The sequence below is a fragment of the Cuculus canorus genome, chromosome 5, assembly GCF_017976375.1.
Source record: "Cuculus canorus isolate bCucCan1 chromosome 5, bCucCan1.pri, whole genome shotgun sequence".
NCBI lineage: Eukaryota > Metazoa > Chordata > Aves > Cuculiformes > Cuculidae > Cuculus > Cuculus canorus.
In genome coordinates this window covers 23486619-23507931 of record NC_071405.1, presented here as the reverse complement: position 1 = coordinate 23507931, position 21313 = coordinate 23486619, and the positions used below count along the sequence as shown (strand labels likewise).

At 36.3% G+C, this 21313-nt stretch overlaps 1 protein-coding gene across 4 annotated transcripts in view; it reads left to right on the top strand.

Moving 5' to 3' along the window:
• TTC7B (tetratricopeptide repeat domain 7B) overlaps window positions 1-21313 on the top strand; it is a 127371-nt gene that overhangs the window by 21739 nt on the left and 84319 nt on the right. For all 4 annotated transcript variants that reach the window (XM_054067858.1, XM_054067857.1, XM_054067856.1 and 1 more), the window contains exons 2-5: window positions 1141-1295; window positions 2445-2613; window positions 10373-10503; window positions 12356-12477. In XM_054067858.1, the coding sequence (XP_053923833.1) occupies window positions 1141-1295; window positions 2445-2613; window positions 10373-10503; window positions 12356-12477 (577 nt within the window). The remainder of the gene's footprint in view (window positions 1-1140; window positions 1296-2444; window positions 2614-10372; window positions 10504-12355; window positions 12478-21313) is intronic.

Below are 21313 nucleotides of genomic sequence, written 5' to 3'. Positions count from 1 at the left end.
AACACTGTTTGAGAGACATGATCTGGCCTAGTCAAGTCCCAGATGGTGAGGTGAAGAGCGATGAAACTGGTGAAGGGGCTGGAAAACAAGTCTTAGGAGGAGCAGCTGAGGAATGTTTAGCCTGGAGAAGAGGAGGCTGAGGGGAGACCTTGTTGCTCTCTACAACTATCTAAAAGGAGGTTGCAGAGAGATGGATGTTGGTCTCTTCGGCCAGGTGAGAGGTGATAGGACAAGAGGGAATATCCTCAAGCTGCGCCAGGGGATATTTGTCTTGAACACTAGGAAAAATTTCTTCACAGATTATCAAGAACTGGCACAGGCTTCCCAGGGAGGTGATTGAGTCACCATCCTTGGGGGTATTTAAAGGGCGGATAGAGGGGGTGCTTGGGGAACATGATTTAGTAGTAGACAAGTACAATTGGAGTTGATCTCTAAGGTCTTTTCCAACCTAATGATTCTATGATTCTACTTCTATAGCTTTCCTATTGCTAGAGGAACCACTCAGCATGTTTCAGTGAAGCAAGTGTAGTTGTCCTGGGCAAAGACAAGGTAGAGGATGACCAGTTTCTTGAATTTTGGCAAACATGCTAGTTGCAGTGTTGTTGGGCAGCCTGGTATTATGTTCTACCTTCATGTCTGAGAAGCAGTGGTAAGCCTCCTAAGACATGGGAAGAATGATGGGAGATGGACTGACATTCTGAAAGCTTGAGATGGCTGGAGCCTTAACAAGGAGTGATGTCTGCTTTCTTACAGCTGAGATATGGATAGTGATCGAAGAGATCCTGAGTAACATGTAACTTAAAACTAGTTGCATAGATTAATTAGCAGTATTCATATTTGAAACTACAATAGGCATTTTGTGAAACAGACACAATTTTCAGTAAAGTGAGTATCAGAGGTGTCTGCAACCTTCTGATTCACTATAGCTTAGAACACAGGAAACTTGATTCTACGATGCATCAGGCAGCTACAATAAGAATTGAAAAAATGCAGTATCACATGACTTGTGCTAAATCGGAATACTTGACCCTCTTTGTTTTGGTTAGTTTGTATTTAAAATTCAGGCAATGACTGCCTCCACTGAAACGCTGGTGAAATAAAGTGATGTCTAATGTTTCATGTCTTTGGTTTTATTTACAGATGACATGGCAGAACTTCTTCTTGGGGAGTCCAAACTAGAACTGTTTTTGAAGGAAAATGTTCTTAAACAGAGTAGTAGTCCACGGGGACCCCGGCCAAAGCTGACTGAGGTCAGGAAGCATCTCACAGCAGCACTCGATAGGGGAAACCTAAAGGTATGTAAAGCAGTCTGAGCAAGAACTAGAAAAGCTGAAATTGACTGGAATACTCTGCTAATCATGGAGAAAAATGGGGAATGTGCTTCTGTGGACTTTTATAGTCATTGCTGCTATCAGAATGCCATCAGCGCTGTGGTGTTTCATGGCTCTGTGTTTCTTCGTGGATTTTTATTTAAATAGATTTCTCAAATCTTTTGTTAGAAGAATAAGAAAATTGTCATTGACCTCTGGGATGCTTATGTGAAGTAATTGCAACTTGTTTTGTGGAAGTTTTTCTTGGAATATATAATTGTATCACTCTCTTTAATGCTTTAAATAGGAGTGTTAAAAAATGCAAAGTACTTTGGACTTCTGTAATAGTCTCTTAAGTACTCAGAAAATAGTCCTGAAGTGATGTTTATGGGTGCAGAAAGTGAGGTTAATACTTGAAAGAGGTTTTCTGTTATAACCTTTTGATATTCTTAACCATTCTGGCCCTTCTTTTACCTAACTGTGGTTTTAGCTACTACATGAACTTGTGTCTAAGCTTGTCTTCTCTATATTCAGTTTCCATCTTCTAAGAGATCAGAAGAGCCTTGCTTTGCAGTAACCTGTAAAGTTTTGTTTCCTGTGATTTGTGGGAGTGTTAATTTCTTTTAGTTTTCTTCATTCTTCCATGAATCCTTTTTTCGAGACATTTCTTCTGCACTGATGCTTTGAAATTGTGCAAATTAAATATATGGGCTGTGGAATATGTCATTAGGTTTTGCTGCTGTGTTATTTTCAACTGCGCTTGTGGTGTTAGAAAAAAATCATTGAGAGGTTGTAATAATAGGCTGCCTTTAAATAGCTTTGTCACCTGGCAAGGCTGGATTCTAACTGAGAAGTATTTCTGGTGCATGTGTAAATAAATATGTGAATAGATAAAATGACTGGTAATGCCTTTCAGTGGCTTGGTGGAGTGATATTTTGTGGGTTCACCCTTCTTCACTACAAGCTTCTCAAATATTACGTGAAGATAGAATTTTGTTAATTTTTTCTCTGTTACAATATCCTAAGGTTTTCTACAGTGAATATATACAGGAAACAGACCAAATAATTGTCAGGAAGAATTAGGTGTGTTGTCTCAGGGAAAAAAAACCCCTTTCTTATTCCTCTGTCTTCTAGCCAGAATACCTACAAGAAGCTAACCTAATTATGGCCAAATTAAACTATGTGGAAGGTGATTACAAAGAAGCTCTGAACACATATGCCAGAGTTGGAGTTGATGACCTACAGCTAACTGCCGTGCCACCATATAGGCTACGGATGATTGCTGAAGCATATTCTACTAAAGGTGAGATTGCTCTTTCCAATATAATAATGTAGAAGTAGTTTTTAAAGGGTTAAAGCGCACCTTGTCAGAAGTTAAAGAATTTTTAGCATGTGTGTCATGAACACAGTGGTGGAATAGCACATTTGTAGCTAAGTAAGAGGATGGCTTGGCTCCTTTAAATTATTCAGAGTTTGTTCCAAATTGAAAAAAATTTTACCTCAATTAATATTCTAACTGGGCTGTCATCCAATCAAATCCTTTTGATGTGTGTAGTTAAAAGACCTTCCGTATGTAAATGTCACAAGAACTGTGTCTGCAATCTAAATGTATTATCACTGTTAGTGAAAGTTATAAATTAAAAAATAGTGCAGTTTTGCAGTTGCTGTGGATAATTGGAGAACCTTGATTCACTGTGATGCCTTTTACTGAATTAAAATGCTCAATCTAAATTAAATTGCTTGACTAAATTGCTAGTTAATGGAGAAAAATAGTAATAAACATGATAAAATTAATTAAGGCAGTGTGTTTCTTGCAGTTTTACTTCTGAATTTTTCTTACCTGAATATCGTTTTTTAAAAAAAAATCAGAAAGTGAAGTTAATTTAATTTTATTTTATTTTTTTATTTTTTTACTAGTCTACTATAGGAAAAATTGTAATGCTGGCCTTGTGTCTTAAGGTGGCAGTGCCACTTCAGTTTAGAAAACTCACAGATAGGCTGTAAGCTGGGTCAGTGTGTTGAGGAAAGTGGCAGTTTGTATGCCATGGATTTATTGGAATTTACTGTGTCTAAATGTTTGCTTTGGTCTACTGTGTTCAAGCTTGGGTTTGGTGTGCGTATGGGCTTTTTGTTACAGCAAGAGTCAAAGTCAGAAAACACAGTTTGTGAAAGACTTCAATAACATTCACTGACAACTGATCGACGGCTGTTTCTAACATTAGTGTTGGAACAGGATGACTATTTTCCACCGACACAGTCCTCTAGTAAATGTTAGACAAGCATGAATCATTCTCTACATAGATGTCAAGGAAATTGGGGAACTAACTGGTAGCAGAGACAAAGGGATGCTTCCTGCATCAGGACAATATTTAGATTAAAGTGGGAAGGGAGTACATAGGGAGTTCTTATAGATGATGTAGATCTGCCCAGTTCTCTCATACAGCATCCGTGTGGGCTTTTTGGCAGTGTCTGGTATGGGTAGACTTCCACTCAGTTTTGCAGTTTTTGGTTGTGTTTTTTGTTTTTTAAATCTATGAGGAGGTCTGTTGAATTTGTCGTGTTCTTTCCATGAAAATGTAATCTTGGACTTGATCAACTTTAAGTATCTAAATTTGCTTATATCTCAAAAATCCCAGGAATTTAATTGAATCTTTTCCCAGAGCTTAACTCTTCTGGCAATGTTTTATTTGACCTCATAAGGATGTATTACAGTTAAAGCATAAAGGCATCAATTTTGGAGAAAGGATTAGTATTATTAATTTTACTTCATGTAAAAATAATTCATTAGAAAATAGTAAAATATGTGTCTTTTCTACCCTAGAATGTTATTTAGGTTCAGCTTATTAAAGAAAGAGAGAGAGAGAAGAAAATCTGCTGTCTTCTACCTAGATGGTAGAAGGTGGGTGGGTTTTTGCTTCTGATTTCAGATTTTATGCTTAAACATTGAGACCTGTTATATCAAGCCTGATCTAATCTTGATCAGGCGTTTATTAGTTTGGTTGTATTGCCTGTTCAAGTAACTGTGTTTATATTTAGATAATGTACATTGAGTAAGGTGAGACTGTCTTTACTCCTGCTGACCCATATTCAAATTTAATGTTGTGTTTATCAAGTTAAATGATTGGCCATTAATTAGTTCTTATTTACAGAAACGTGGAAATACTCATTGGGTTCAGTGGAATTGCCAGGTGAATTGCTACTTAGACTTCACAAAAGATGCTGCACTTAACTTTGATCCTATCCAGTTGCAATGAGATCTTGCGCACTTGTAGCCTGTGTCAGCAGACACCAACCAGCTTTCCGTGGAAGAATGCTAAAGAAAGCTGTTTTAGTAATCATGCTGCGTATCTCTGGCCTCATTAGGCAATGGGTCAAAAACTGGACTTCTTAAGTTCTCTCCTCCTATATTGCTGTACAAATGTTGCAGCCCATCAGCAAGCAGTTTACAGACCTCAGCTAGGAAGCCTGTGCCGTAGGTGCTTCCAACTTTGTCCCTTAAAGCTTGTCTTTCCCCTCTCTATTTTTATGATTTCTGCCCCGCTGGAGCAGGGACCCAATGCGGGGAAGGAACCTAACCCAGGGTTTCGTTCTGCTTTTCTCAGTGCTGCTTTTAGCGCCAGTATTTGAATTCCAAACACTGAATGCACTGAATGAACTTAAATTGCTTCTTATTAAAACAGGCTTCTTCAGGATTTTTATGTTTTGGTGGTGTGATTTTCTTGTTCTTAATTTCTTCAGAATCTTTTACAATATCTTCAGAATCTCACCTTTGGCAGGGTGAAGAGAGGCAGAAAAAAAATGTTGGGCCAAACCCAAAATTAGTGATTCTGGCCTTTTCTCTTGTGTCACGGGAGGAACCAGTGCCACAATGAAGCCTAGTCCCCTTTTTTCCCCCAGAGGTGCTTGTAGGAGCAATGCCTGAGAACATGCAGAAAATAATTCAGTATAAATTCTGTGGTTGAATGATATCCTTTCTCCTGAGTGAACAGCTTTCCTGATGACCACTCCATCTGCTGGTCTGCAGCTCTTCTGATTTGGGGAGAGTTCATCAGAGATTCACTCATTCCAAGATCTAAAACAATTATCAGTCTTTTTTCCAGCTTTTATCTCTAGTTTAAACTTTTCTTAAGCCTCTCCAGAAGTTGCTTGTCTGTCAAAGGCCTGTACTGTAAAGCAAGAATTGGCAGGCACATGGTTTGTAAGAAACAAATGCATCTGTGAAAATACTAGTCTCTTCTGTTTAAAAATATGATACAAGTCTGTTTTGTGCTTTCAATACAGTTATCTCAGGTGATACTACAAGGTATCCACAAATATTGTGTTTTTATTGACTGCTTGGATTAATAAGTTTTGTGTATTAATCGGGGATCCTGACAGATACTGGAGAATTTTTTCTCTATGTCTTGGCGTGGAGGGGAGGAGGGGACTGCGAGCAATACCAAGATACTTGGAAAAACAGAGAAATTAATTGTTTCCTCAGATTGTCTAAAGAAGCAGGCAGTTCCTACTAAGACAGTGTAGCTGCACTAACTGTGAAAGCAAGATGTAATTTCTTATAAATAAATTTCCCTACTCTCTATTCTTACTTTGCCTCCTTGCCTTTGTAATAATTACTTTTCAAATACCAGTAGGGAATTGAAGAAAAACTGTGCTTTGCTGTCTAAAAAAAATCCTCTGCAAGCAAGTCACAATCTTGGAGGACTTCTAGAAATAAGTGTGATTTGGTGTGATTAGCAGGGTTCGTTCTAAGTTCAGAAATAAACTGTGAGAGTGCCTTGATAACAGTAACTCAGATTGTTTCAGTTCCTATTTTAAAATGACCAGTAAATGTTTGCCATAGTCTATATAACTGTTTATTCTGAATATATAAGCTAAATATGAGGTTTCTTTAAAAGGGTTTCTTAGTGTTTACAGCATAGGGAACACTTAGCAGTGTTGCTTTTCTTATCATATAGGGAAGATTAAGTGCTGTATACTGAAACACACTTGGATTTTATGGATTTCTTTAAGGGAAACTGAAAGCAAACCCAGAAATCTGTCTCTTCCTCTTTTGCAAAAGTATGTTTATTTGCATAAGTATAAAATAGTCTTTCGCTGTTTTTCCTGTGTTCTTTTGCTTGTCTACTGAAAACAGTAGGTAAGCCAGGAGATCAGTTATTATTTGTGGTCTTTAAAATTTAGCAGCACTTACACAAACAAGGTACTGACTGGCATCTTGGAACTATCAGATATACAGTGCAGTAAATGTGATAGGCTTTTCTCAGCCTTGCGTTTTCAGTTTTTTTTAATGGTCTCAATAGTGATCTGGGTGGAAGGAATACTTGGGAAAGATCTGTGATCTTGTGCATTGCCTTTTGACCTTAGAGTAATTTTTGGTTTTCTCTGCATAAAGAAATGGGAGTGTTAGTTAATCAGTTTTCCTACAGAACGTGTTGAATGAAAATGAAAAAAATAATTACTGTCATTGTCCTTAATAGAAAAAGGATTGGTTATCTAGGAATAAGCAAACCTCTCCTGTGGGGACTTATTACATATTGTTAGTTTGTTACTGGTTCTCACTGGAGTCCTCTTTTTTGGGTGGTGCTCAGTGTGAGTGAGTGAGTGTGTGTGTGTGTGTGTGTTTGTGTGTGTGGTGTTAGGGCTGGTCTGCTTTTGAAAAAAAATTTTGTAACAGGTGAAATAATTTACTTGGCATAATCTTGGACATTGATTTGAGACCGTAGACCCAGGAATGCCACTTGGAATACGTGATGAAGCTGTCTACTGTTTGCTTTCTCAATCTTTTGCAAAATACGGGTAGTTTATAAAGACTTAAAGAAAACCTTTGCAATTTACTATGTAATTTAAATATCAGGCATACTCGTTTCTCATCCAAATACTGGTTGTTACCATTTTGCTCTTTTGACAAGCAGTTTTAAAGTTACTTTGCAAGACATGTAAGCTTAACTAGTATGGACTTGTATTCATTTCACTGCTTCTCACTTTCTTTTCCCTCAGGAGTCATCTTGCTTGATATCAGGACTAGATATGTATGAGATAAGTGTCTTCCCAAAATAAAACTGACCCAGTTTGTTGGAAGCTTTTACTTGAAGGTGATTTTGACTGAAAGGGTTTAAACTTAGAAGCCATGAATATCAAAGTCAGCCTATGATACTAATTGATGCCATATTCTCGAATGTAGAATAGAACAAAATAACCAATGAAAATTAAATAAACCAATAGCTGTGACCTTTACAACAAATGCAATAATATGTTGTAGCAGTAACATGTACCTGTTTTCTGAATATATGCAGTAAGTTTATAAACAGTTAAAGAAATTCCTTCACTTTTGAGAGAGAATAGCAGAGATTTCTGCCCGGCAGGTGTGGAAACGAGCACAAAGAGGAGAACTGACTTGTCTGAATATATGCAAAAGTCTTCAGCAGATAATTTAGGGCGATATGTATTTCTTTGAAATTCATATGTTTCTCGATTCTGTATGTTACTACTTGCTTGTTCTTTTTTTTTCAAGGGCCTAATATAATAATCCCTGTTTTAATTAGCTTTTTATAATCTCTCAGTATTCTCATGAAGAAGTGAGTGGCATATTATAGGGTTGTTACTGCTGTGTTGCTATTTATATCTAGTTACAGTTAAATAATACTTTTATGTAATCTAATACATTATTTCTTAAATTTTGTCTATATTTAAGAAAAAAATTGAGTACTCTGGAGGGACTCTAATTTTAACCTTTTACAGAAATCATGACTTACTTAGGGTTTTTCTTCTAGTTGATGTGTTTTCATTTTTAATACAGCATTGCATTGTAATTGTTCCTTGTGTCATCAAAACAAAGTATCCAAACCATCCAGTTAAGTGGTCATTTCAGGATAGTTCTCCAAATTAGCTTCCTGCTCCAAAGCATTGCATGCTTAAAATATCTGTGTTCTCCTGGGTTGCAATAAACATACTGGGAAAAATACAGTGAATGCTAGTTGTATAATAATGTTACCCTAAGAAATAGCATTATCTACTTCATCAGAGGACACTTAGAATTTTGTACTTTCCTTCTGCATTACTTTAAGTTTCTGGCAGAGCACTGAGGTGCTTTCATATCTTAAAGAAAATACTCAGCTAAAATGGGAGAATGGTTTTCTTGGGAGTTTTTCAGATTAAAAAGATTATAGTTCTGGCAGTAAAGTATAAAACTAGAAATTATAAATCCAAGTAAAATCTACAAATAGCCAATGGAGTAATATGTTTCATGTAGTGGAGGATTACTGTGGGGCACTGGCTGTTTATGATGTGGGCTGGAGAGGAGTGATCCACTTGCCAACTATCTGATGCTTTCAGTCATTTGATATTTTTATTTCAGCGCATTTATTGTATTTCATATTCACCTCTTGGTCTGAGTTTGAGGGTCTTTGCATAGGACACTGCAAACTTTCTATCCAGCAGCAGCCTTACATTTAGATCTTTGTATCAGAGGGTCTGTTCAAACCTACTGCAGCAGCAGGATAACTGATCTTTTTCTATAGTTTAATCTTGCTGCTATTGGGTCTATACTGTAGAGTTAGTAAAAAGACCTCTCAGATACTTGCTATTTGATTGGGGAAAAGCAGATTAGTGTAGAATATTTTGGACTGTTTTCAAATATTTCAAATATTATATTAATGCAGGAGCAGTTGAATGTACTTTAGGAACAGCTTTTACTGCTGGCAAGCAAGCTGGAAGAATGACCTTAAATAAATATCTTAAGAAGATGTGGAAAGTGCTACACAATAAATCCAAATAATTACTCAAATAAATATAAGTTTATTTAAGTAACTGATGTGGCAGTTGGCTTGCAGAAGATGATCTGTTGCAGATCATAAACAAAAAGAATGTTTTACCAATATGTAAGGGAAGGCACTGAAGTTCTGCTGACTTGTTTTGTTTTAAACTGTCCCATATCAAAACAAGGAAGTCGTTCATCTCTGCTTGGTGTTATTGAGGCCTCAAGTGGAGCTGTGTATCCAGTTTTGGCACAGTGAATCAAGACAGAGGCAACCACTTGCTAAGTGTCCAGAGGAGATGAAAGTGATTAGCTGTCACGAAAGCATGAAAAGAGAAAGGAATGAGAATTGGTGTTCTTTGTGACAAGTGATTCTCTCTCTCTTTTTCTCTCTCTGTAGATAGACTTCAAATAATGTTTTGTAAAGAAAGGAATAATCTCTCTGAAGAAGACTAGGAGTAACTGATCTAGGGAGGGAGATCTAGATGTTATAGATTGTGAGAATAGTTGAGCTTTGTAATAATTTGCATAGGAAGACCAAGGCATCCCTAACATCGGAGGCTTTTAAGAGCAGGTTAGACAAGTGTCTGGGGTTGGATGTTCCCTCAGTCAAATGATGGATTAGTGATCTAGAGGTCTTTTCCAGATGTTTTCTCTAAGTGTTTTGAAAATAACTGTAATAGAAGAGGCTTGTGGAGGAGATGGCATTGATTAATAAGAGTTTTTGGGTTTTTATTTTAAACAAGTAGACTTTTTTTTTTTTTTCCTTTAAAGGACAAGATAATGGATAAGTCCAATAGAGTCCTGAGAGGAAAAAACTTCTGTGCCTTGATGATAGCAAACCACTTTTTACTAAACTTAACTTAAAAAATTACCCTTCCTAGATCCTTATTTTTTTACTATATTTGTTATATATGTCTTTCTGCCTTGCACAGTTACTAAGATTAGTATTACCTTGAATGCCTTTCTTCCCCATCTTGGTTTCTGTGATGACTCTGGAAAAGTGAAGGTATATAAAGTAATTTAAAACTGGTGTAGGAAGACACTAGGCACTTTTGTGTTAGACTGCCATGTCTTTTAAATCAAAATTGCTTTAAAAAAATTACTGCTCCTGGTTTTGTAATTATTACGGGGGAGTCGTTTTTTGTATATTTATTAGTGTCTATATTAAAGGATCATACCTAAGTTTTTGGTACTTTTTTTTTTTCTTCTCCCGACCAAAGAGGCTTAGCCTGGACTGTCGTTTAGGTATTGTCTTCTATGACAATTTAATGCCTCATTTGAATTTATTTTTTTTATTGTCCCCCAGGTCTCTGTCTTGAGAAGTTGCCGATTTCTTCTTCGGCTAGTAACCTCCATGTGGACCGTGAACAAGAAATCATTACATGCTATGAGAAGGCTGGGGATATTGCTCTACTGTACCTTCAGGAGATAGAAGGGGTAAGCTGGGATGATTTGCTTAATTGAAGAATTGTGTGGGTCATCACTCAGCTAGAAGTTGTCTAGTATTTGTTTTCGTAGGACTTCAATGCGTACTTACAATTGGGCAATCATGTAGTGTTCCTGCATGGATATCTGATAGCTGTCCTTCTGATTGTTCTCTCATTCTGACCTCTTAGAAAATAGTGCTAGTTGTCTGAAAAAGGATTTCGCTCCTCTAAACTATTACATATATTCAAGATGCTCGTCTGTGGCCTCTTGTGATGCTGTGGTAGTTCATTTATGGACATGGGATTATAGTGTCTTTCAAACACACACATGTAGCAATACGTACATTTTATGTATGTACTTAAGATAGTTCTTGAAAAAGATTTATTTAAAAATGATGCTATAAAGATTGAAAATTGATGTCGATGATGTTTATTTGGAGCCAATAGCTTAACTGCTCTTAAATCCTCTTTACAAAACTACTTGAATGTAACATTCTGGAATAACATTGTAGCTGTGTAGCAAGACACTGGACGTACCAGTGAGGTGTCCAGAACAGTAACTGAAAGTGTGTTTGCTTCAACTAATAGGCACAGTCCTGCAACAGTGAGAAAATCATCAGATATGATAGCCAGATAAACGTAGGAATTTTAAAATATAGATGAATTTCAGATAAATTGTAATAGTTCTCTAAACTGGATCAAGACAATGTTCTCAACTTGATAGGCCATTATCATTTGTCATTCCTCGCTGTATGTGTGAAGCTACAGTTACTTTTAAAAGTACTTGGATTTTTTTCCCTAAAGACAGTTGTGTACATCTGAATCTGGACTTCAGAGTTACTGTGTTTTTCATACTATGCATGAGTAGAAAGAGAGCTACTAGGTATGCAGGCGACCTGTTTTTTATTGATGAAAGCTGCAACATATCTGAGCTTCTTAATGTTAGACAAGGTATAACCTGCAAACAGCTCTGCAGAACTTACTGTTTTCTTTTATCACCTTGTTTTATAAGTTGTAGATTATGAATTATGGAAAGTTAAAGTTAGATTCTTTATTTGTAGACAGCATAATGTTTCATGATTTAAAAGTTTCAGGCTTTATCTGAACTTAAAGACATACTTAGGCTCTTTTATTTCCTCCTTTTGTTTTCATTTAGAGAATTGTCCTCGTCTTCTGTTTCTTACCACTTAGCAGAAACTCTTCAAGTTTTCTTTTACTGAAAAAAAATTGTGGCACCCTTTGTTTCTAGGACTTACATGCTCCTGTATTTTATTTAGACTTTGAGATATATTTGGATAATATACAATAGATGTGGGCTTTATTCTTTGTCTTGCAAATAATATTGGAGTGCAGCAAGCTAGCAATGTCAATCTGACCCTCTTTCTCAGACCTCTTGCTTGCAAACCTTGGGCCAGTCATTTGTCACTTGCCTTTGAGGGAGTTGTGAGATGCAGTTAGGGTCCCACAAGCAAAAGGAAAGAGAAAACTTTGATAAAGTGGGGGGAAGAAAAGTAATTCATGTTTTTAAATACGCATACATTTTTGTTTTCTGAGATTTTTTTTTTGGTTTAGGAGTTTGGTTTTTAGTGTCTTTTAGTGGCTGGTAGGCTGTGTATGTACAGGCAAACTAACTGATAGCTCTCACTATTAAGAAAGCATTTTTAATGTTGATGTAATACAAATTATTTTTATATTGTTTTCTTGAAATCACTCTGGAGATCACTTTTCATCCTCTTACCACTTTCTGCAGCAATCTTTCTTAACCTAACAGGGTTTGAGATTAAGCCTTTTTGTGTAAAAGTCCATAAAATTTGATTATTTTTCTGAATACATTTTTTCCCTTTTCCTTTTTTTTCTCTCAGGTAATTAATGCCAATATACAAAACAGAAGCCCTAAACCAGGGCCCACTGCACATGAACAAGAACTTGGTTTTTTCTTGGAAACAGGACTTCAAAGGGCACATGTTTTATATTTCAAGAATGGGTAAGTTTTAATATCCTTTTTTGTGTTTCGCTTTGTTTGGGTTTTGTGTTTGTGATCTTACTGGGCATCCTCATTTTTAGCAGTTGTGGATTGTGTAGTCATGAGGCCTCTTATTAATAAAGTAGTGACATTTTGACTGAAATAATAAGGCTGCCCATATGGCATTTATTGACATATTGTGAAGTCCTTTAATCAAAGTATAATAAACAGAAAGCATTTTTATATTTTTCCTTTTTAAATGTGAGAACTTAAAATACCTTAAACTTCAACTATTTGAAATTTGTTTTACTTTATTACTAGGCACTGTTAGAAAGTGATTGACAACAGAATGAAACTCTTGATTTTTGTAATTTTGATGTAATTTTTTTCCAAATCTCTTCAGTTATCACTTGTTTTAACATTATGCTGCAGGATAAATGTTCATGAAGATCAACAGTATGTATACAAGTCTACAATCCCCATTGTACTTGCTAATAGATCCTTTTAGATTCTGCATGAGAGAGCCTTTATTTTAAGTAACTCTTCCCTTAAAAGCCTAAAAATAAATTCAGATATCATAGAAAATGAAACAAGAGTTGCAACACTCCATTTTTAAGAGCTTCAAAACCTAGCACAAATTGTTTTAAGTACATTTCTGACATTTGTTGTTGAAATCACATAGTTAAAAGATTTGTTTGCAGGGTTTCTTATTTCATTAGGAAAATGTGATTTGATTGAAATATTGGAACTCTTGGTAGGGCTACTGGTTTGTACCAAAAATGTTTCTTATTCTTTCAAATACATAAATAGGAGATGAAGGGAAATCGTGCAGTGTCTGTAAAGAGTTTTGAGATTTTAATGTGGTGATGGTAGGGTGACAAAAGGCTATCCGAGTTTTCAAACTGTTCAGGCATTTCAGCATGGAAATGATCACTAAGCTTTTAAAATGTCATTCTTAAAGTAATGAAGTGGTGCTGCAATGAAACATGGTCTGAGAGTTATACTTTAGTTCTGTTTTCATCACTTAGTTGCTGGAGGAACATTGGGAAAGTTAATTCTTTTCGTTTACCAGAGATAAAAATAAAATTTCTGGGTTTACACCTGAAGACAGGATAAATAGAATATACATATTGCAAGAATCCCAACGACAATTGTGGTTAAGAATAAGCTGAAAGTTCCACATTTTGAAGAATTTTGAAGGCCAGGAATGGAAATGGTCCATTTAAGCTGACATATTATGTGTAAAAGCAATCAGCAATAAACTTAACATATTAACTAAAAAGAAACAATCACACACAAAAGTCATGCAGTGGGATATTAAGGAACGTCCGGCCCACAGAAGCATTTTTCCAAGACCCTATCAGTTGGTCTGTGAACTTGGAAAGGGTGATCGTATCCTGTGTACGCTTCAGTCTTTCACCGTGAAGCTGTTGGTGTTCTTGTTAACTCCTACATACACACATAATCTTTATTGCAGTCTTGAGTACAATGGTCACTTGTGCTTTATGAGCTAATTACACATTTTATGTTTAATTTTAAATTTCTTCTTCCAATTTCATTGGCCAGTGCTGCTTTCTTTTTTTTTTTTTTTTTTTGTGATGTGAGAAGAAGAGAGGTGTTAGGAAAAATAGCTCTGTGCCAGTCGTTATTTTGCATGTTCCTGCTGTTATATCCTTTAGTTTCCTTTCTTAATTTAGAGCCATTCCAAACTTGTTCAAGATTTCATAATATGGTCAGTGTTCCAGCCTGCTGGTTATGTTACTGCTTTTATGGGCCCCATCTTTTCTGTTTCGGTGTTTTGTTTTAGCCTTTAACTTGGATTTACCAGAACTGAACATAAGTTCAAATATATATTTTTACTAATGGGGACAAATTTAAGCATACTTTTAAATACATTTACTTTAAGGATGCTTTGCTTGGTTTTTAAATCTGTCATTTCTTCTGATGTTAAGTTTATAGAAATTTGGTTCAAGATAATTTAGTTAAAATTTGCAACATACTTCAAGTTTGAATTTAAACTTCAAGTTTGAATTTAAACTAAATTTATAAAGATTGTAAGAACGTTTTCAAGGAGAGTAGATGTTGATATCTTTAATACAGGCAGTTCAGAAATGGAAACATTGAAACATTTTTTTTTAAATAATTTTTTTTTTAGCAATTGAAGTTGTTCATGTTAAAAGGGCTTTAGTCCTGGTTTTACAGGCAGACTAAATGGGCTATTGATATTGCAGTGCAGTGAGTGAGGCTTACACTCAGAAGAGTTGAATCTGAATTACAAGGCTCCTTTCACCAAAGTATAACCTGACATTGGTTTGAGTCAGTTCAAATGTTATCTTGTTACCAACCTAGTGGCTGTAGTAATTTGTATGCTAGCATATGCTTAAAGATCTGAGGAAATGTTTATGGATTTTTGGTGGGTTTTTTAAATTTCAGTTCCCCTCATATAAGTACTAACAAACATCTTTCAAAATCTTTGGGAGATTTGAATTTTTCTGAAGTCTTCTTGCTATGGAGTGGGTTTTGTTCTGTTGCTTATCTCAGAATCAGTTGGCTGATCACAGCTTTTAGTTGCACTTCTTCCGCTAGAAGTGGAAGCATCATTTATGTGTATGTGTGTTAGTTACAAACTAGAAAAGAATATAAGATAACTTTTATACTACCTGGAAGAGCATAATTTTAGTAGTAATGTAGGGAGTATTGCTGCCTACCCAGAAAGCTAGTGTATCCACTTTAAATTTCTGCTTGGTTCACTTACTGTACAGAGAGTTTCTTTTAAACTGAGAAATCAAGTTTTTGTTAGAGGATTGACTATTTTTGACACATGCATTATCTTGTATGAAAAGCTACTAAGTGTTTGAAACCTGACTTAGCCTAACTGCTAAGTGCCAGCGTTTTGAAAATACATGGAAAAGCAATTATCTTAAAAAGAAAAGATGAGGCACTCGTCTGAATGGAGGAGTGTTTACGGAAGAATGTTTCAGCTTGGAATTGATTAACAAAGAAGTTGGGGAAATTTGAAGTAGGGTCTATGTGATTTTTGAAAAACAGTCTGAAATATGAAGCTTTAAATGTCTTTCAGGCTGATTACGCAACTTCCATTTGGTCTGGTAGTTGCTTTGTAATTTCAGATTGAAGGAGTTCAAAGTCCTAATATTGTTCCAGGAAAAGTTATGAGCATGGGAACTTTGACATTAGTACTCTAGCATAGCTATTTCCAAGAAAAATGCCCCTAAGAGAAAAAGGACAGCAGTGAACATACCCAGTAATTCTTCTATCCTAGTACTCGTGTTAGGAGATAAGGAAGACAAATTTAAATTGTAAATGGTTTTTATTTTTGAGTAGTAGTATTTAGAAATATACTGCGACTGTATCCTCTTAAAGGAAAAGAGCTTTTTGGTTGAAGTCTAAAATCAAGTGGCCATCATGTGAAAACCAGACTTAGCAAGCTTTCAGAGATCTTTTTGTGGCTTCTCTTGTATTTTATGCCATCTCTAAGGATATTTCTCTGTCGTAGTCCATGAGTCCTACTACAGTTTGGTTGAATCTCTGTCATGGTTCACATGCTGAATCAAAGCCTGAGGAACCTGGACCAGATCTGTACTCCTTGTGCTGCCATTACCTGTGCTGGCACAACTGCAGAGAAGCAGAACCTTCCCAGCCTTCTTGGCAAAGTTGTTCCTCAGGGGAACTGGCTTTTTCTCAATAGAAAATTAACTCCACCAAAACCAAACCAACCCCCCGCAAAAAAACAACAAAGAAACAACGAACCAGTTTTTCTGCATATAGTTGGTTTTTATTGCCTTACAAAATGTTTGAAAAGCACAACAACAAAATAAACCTCCTTAGAGTTACTTATACATAAGACTTGTCTATGCAGAAGTTGTTTCATATACCTATTTTTTTTCCACCGTGGCTTGAATAAGGATAGCATGGGAATATAGCTCTCATGTAGGTAAGTGAAGGAGAGTGAATAGAAGCCAATCCATAAGTGCTTCCATTACACTTATATGCCTATACAGCACCCACAGCTGGAGATTTTACAGCGATGACATCTGTAAGAGAAGGATTTATGTGAGTTCTTGACATAAAAGCACATCAAGACAGCTGTCCACTGTGTTAGAATACTGCACTAGGTACTTATCACTCTATGACTCTGCTGAGATCTTGTTGCATGTCCTACATCAATCTTAAAACAAGTTGATCATTACGTGAAGAATAGAAAGTAAGATGAAATTAGAAACCGTTGAAATCCTATGAAGTGTCACTTTCTTTATATGTAAGATATCACTGCAGTACTGGAAAGCAAACTGGAAATTACTTCTGTTGCCATTTTCAAAACAACTTTGTCCTGTAGCTAATTGCTTCATATTTGTGTGGTTAAGAAAGTAAGGCAGAACATATTCAAAAGAAAGACAAAAATCAGTGTTTTGTGATTGCTAACAAAAAAGAATTTTCAAAGTTTACTTTTAATATTTCTCTTATCAGATGCTTCCCTCATCCTTATTTAGGACGCTGATCTTGTTCTGATTTCATTGAAAAAACAGAATATAGTTGAATAAGGGGAAATTATTATTCTCTCAGATACTCAGATAAAATAATCTGATAAGAATACTTTATGTTTCAATCCTTGCTGTGTGTTTAGCACTCAGAATAACTTAGAGGGTTTAAAATAAGATTCCATTGTGAGTTAATAGGTAGAAAATCTGGCAGTTTTATGGGAATGTTGTTCTGAAGAACACTGCTTTGCATGTCAGGTGTTGCATGGCATAGCTATGCCAGAAGGTTTTCTTTTTCTTCTTTTTGTCCTTTCCTTTGCAACTTGTAAGGTATGGATTCATAGGGTCATACAGGTTGAAAGGGACTCTGAGGTGCCATCTGGGTCAAAACACTGCCCAAAACACAGCCAGCATAGATCTGCTAGTTCAGGACCGTGGTCACTTGTTCTGTGTGTCCCCAAAGACAGAGGTTCAAATTCTGATGACGTTTGGGGCTTAAGTGTTTTGTGAACAATATTCATGAGATCCATCACCTGAATGTGAGCTGCAGCAACCTACAACTAATTCAATCTTTTGAGTTTTTGGGTTTTTTTCCTATTAATACTGCCAGTTTTAACTGCAAAAATGCTAATTGACTCTGTTAACTTCAAAAGGAGGAGATTAGCAGGCAGGATGACTGATCGGTGCTAGATTTCTTTATGATAGTAGTAGATAAGCACGAAAGTTTGCAAAGGAAAGAGTGAATTTAGTTTGGTCACAGTGTTGATAAATGGAACTGGCTCTTGCCAGAACTGGGAGACTAATTATGTACAGGCCTTTAAAAAACAAACAAACAAACATTAAAAAGGCTAGTACTAAAGGACAATCCATCTTTAATTCAAATACTAATAACTTTTCATAAACAATTTTTGCAAAGAGTTACCAGATTACATTACTTGGCTCTTCAACACTATCCTCTTAAGCTGTAGGCAGTGCTGTAGCAGTGAAAGCATACCAACGCGTTTGTTTTAAAAAAACAGTGAACAGAAGACTGGTACAGTGCTGAGAAAAGCTGAATAATATGCAGGTGTTCGAGGATGTGTGTATATGTTTTCATTTGTTACTGAGATTAAAGGCATTTGAAAACACACCAATTCTTTCAAAGTATCCATTACTTGAATTATTTCCTCATCATTGGCCAAACAGTTCATTAAGTTGTTGCTAATAAGCAGTATTAGACTGAGCATGGTGAGTATTCACTGCTGTCAGTATCTTGGAGACAGAATACCTGTTACAGAAATGTTAGCCATTAGTTGGAGCTGGAAAGGCAGGCAAGCTTTACTTGTGTGCTTTCAGGTGGATACTGGAAAATTTCTCTTTCTGTCTCCCGATTTCCACATAGTTTCTTTGTAAAATATATAACGACCAGGATAATATGTTATACAGCTGGTTTACTGGGGGTGTGCTTGTAATTTTCGTTGTTGTTGACATGCAGGCATTCTGGCGTTTGTATCTCTTACTTAGATCTGACCTTTTCTGCCTCACATATTCTCCTGGCAATGCTGGCCCACCAAACACCAAGAGTGACACATCCCTCTTTCGGTAGTGAACCGTTAGGTAGCCTTAGCTACCAGTGGAACTGCAGTCTTAGGCAGTGAGTGTTATCATTTTAAATACATGAGTGCAAGAATTGCTGCTTGTTTGGGCTGTTTCAAATACTTAGGCTTGCGTAGCTGTAATGGCACACTGAAGATGTTTCATTTGTAAGCCCAAATGTCAATCAAGAATCTTCAAGCATCAAGCAAACATGATCTTCCTGTAGTGAGTTTGAGATACCTGGGCTTTTTCTTTCTGCATGAGTTAACAATAGGTGAAATGATAAGTGCATCATGATGGTTTGGTGCTTGTGTTTTTTATTTTCAGAAAGTAATAACCAGCGATAATCAATATTTTGTGGACATTATACAGTATTCTGAGAATATCCAAAGTATGAAATTAAGAGAGAGAACCTGAAAGGGAAAATAAAACTGTCTGAAGTTGCAGCTTTGTTGCCTTTTGGAGATAGATACCTAAACCTTACCAAGATGCTTTTTTGAGGTGATTTGGATTGCATTAAATCCATCATATTTCTAGTTGTGGATAAAATAATGCTCCCTGTCCTCTGAAGCCTGGGGGAAAATAGACACAAACATTGGTCGTACCCATCTGACGCATCATCAGTTGTGCAGAAGACTTAACATTGTCCATTTGGACCCTTAATAAAGTCATTGCAGAATGCCACAGAATTTCAGTCCTTTAGATTTGTTCTTTTTAAGCTTGTCTCTGTAGGGATATATAAAGCCAGTGCTGTAGTGCAGCAAATGATGTGCCTCAGTATGAGGATGTAGTTCTGTTACTGATAAAGAGTTAATCTCTTGATTTGTCACATTTATTGGTTTTTGCTAATGTAGTAGTGTGATTCAATGTAAAATATTTTCTGGTCTTAATACTGTTTAAATTACTCCTAATTGGCTGGAATTTATTAGCTAAAGTGTATGGATTTAAAACATTATTATGTTTTTTGTAAACCTGCCAGTCATACCGAAGTTACTGAAATGCCCCTGTTTAGATTGGCACATGTAGCAAGGGTGTTACCTGCCCTTACTCCTTCCTTTTTAAAGTGAATGGTTTTGATTTCTTGGGAGAAAACTCCAAACTTTAACACTTACAGTACCATTGAGTTTGCAAACATTGCAGTTCTTTTTCTGTGTATAAATATAGATAGAAAGAGAGAAGAAGAAGGAGAGACACATGCATTTGCAAAGTGGGCTCAATTCCAAAAGCAGTTTCTGTTTCAGCACATTGATCAAGAAATCTCAATCTCATTGCTTTTAGTTTCTCTCATTTTAAAAACATGAATGTTTTTCAAATGAGATACGGTAAGCCTCAGCAGTGAGGTAATAGTTAGCCTAGTATAAGTAACAGAGCCTGTTCACTGGCGTAGCTCAGGGTATATTTTTCTGACTTAAATGGGAGAAGTATTGATAATTTAGCCACCAAACTGGAGAGCAGTTTCATGTTTAATCTTTATAAAAGGCAATGTTACCAAATATTTGGGGTTTTTCATTAGCTAAGTGTAAAGGAAATGTCTGACAAAACCTTTCTCACACTAATGCAGAAGATATTATTGAAATATGCTGTAAATAGAAAGTAAATTGCTCTTATCAGCTTTCTGAGGTTAAATTCAAAATATTTGTTTTGTAGACTGTTTTGAGTATGTTCTGATTAGATCTCACTCCTTTTTTTTGTAAAGAACAGTGTTTGGTTTTTTATCCTAAAATCTTTCGAATGTAGGCTGTTTCTCATTGTGCAGTTTCTTTCGTTCTTTTCTACATTTTTGCATGTGTCTTTAAAATCACGACGATAAGAAATATTTGTCTGAGTGTGAGTTTTATCTGGACCACTATTTCCAAGTCACTGTGTTGTCGGATGCCAAACAAACTTTTAAAACCAATAGATTTTTTGGTGGTGATGGTCACAAATATGTTTGTGCCAGAATTTTGCTCCTGCTGGCCTACATGCTTATATTCAGGTCTCTGGATTTGGCATTGGAAGTTTGTCCTTACTGCCCATTTATTTTCTTCCTACACTTTCCTTATGTGATCTCTACAGCTATTGCTCACTCATAAACAGAGAGACACAGTGCCTTTGCATACATTCAGTTTAAATATTTTCATTATTCTAAACAGAAATGCTGCCTGAAGTTTTCAAAGGAGCTTAAAATTTGACCTTGCATCAGAATAATTAGTTAGATTCTAATGTTGATTGTTAGGGTTAGGGTGCACATATGTAGGCACAGGATGCAAATTAGCCCGAAGGGCATCAATCCATATAGACTTTCAATAGTAGATTGTACCTTTAAATCCTGGTTCTAAGTCTGACTGGTATAGTGCTACCTAACCACTCACAATAGGGGTGGGGTTTTTGTTTTGAAGATTTAAAGCAGCAACATTTTTAAATAGTCTTTAAGAACTAGGAAGATGGAATTCAATGGGCTTGACTTGAGCGTGTTGTGATGGGAGGCAGTCATATAAACACACACGTATGTAACAAGCAGTGCCTTCATAGAATCATAGAATCACTAGGTTGGAAAGGACCTACTGGATCATCGAGTCCTAACAATCCCTAAACCATGCCCTTCAGCACCTCATCCACCCATCCCTTAAACATCTCCAGGGAAGGTGACTCCACCACCTCCCTGGGCAGCCTGTTCCAGTGCCCAATGACCCTGTCTGTGAAAAATTTTTTCCTGATGTCCAGCCTGAACCTCCCCTGGCGGAGGTCCATTCCTCCTTGTCCATTCCTCCTTCAGGCCATTCCTTCTTGTCCTTTCCCCTGTCACC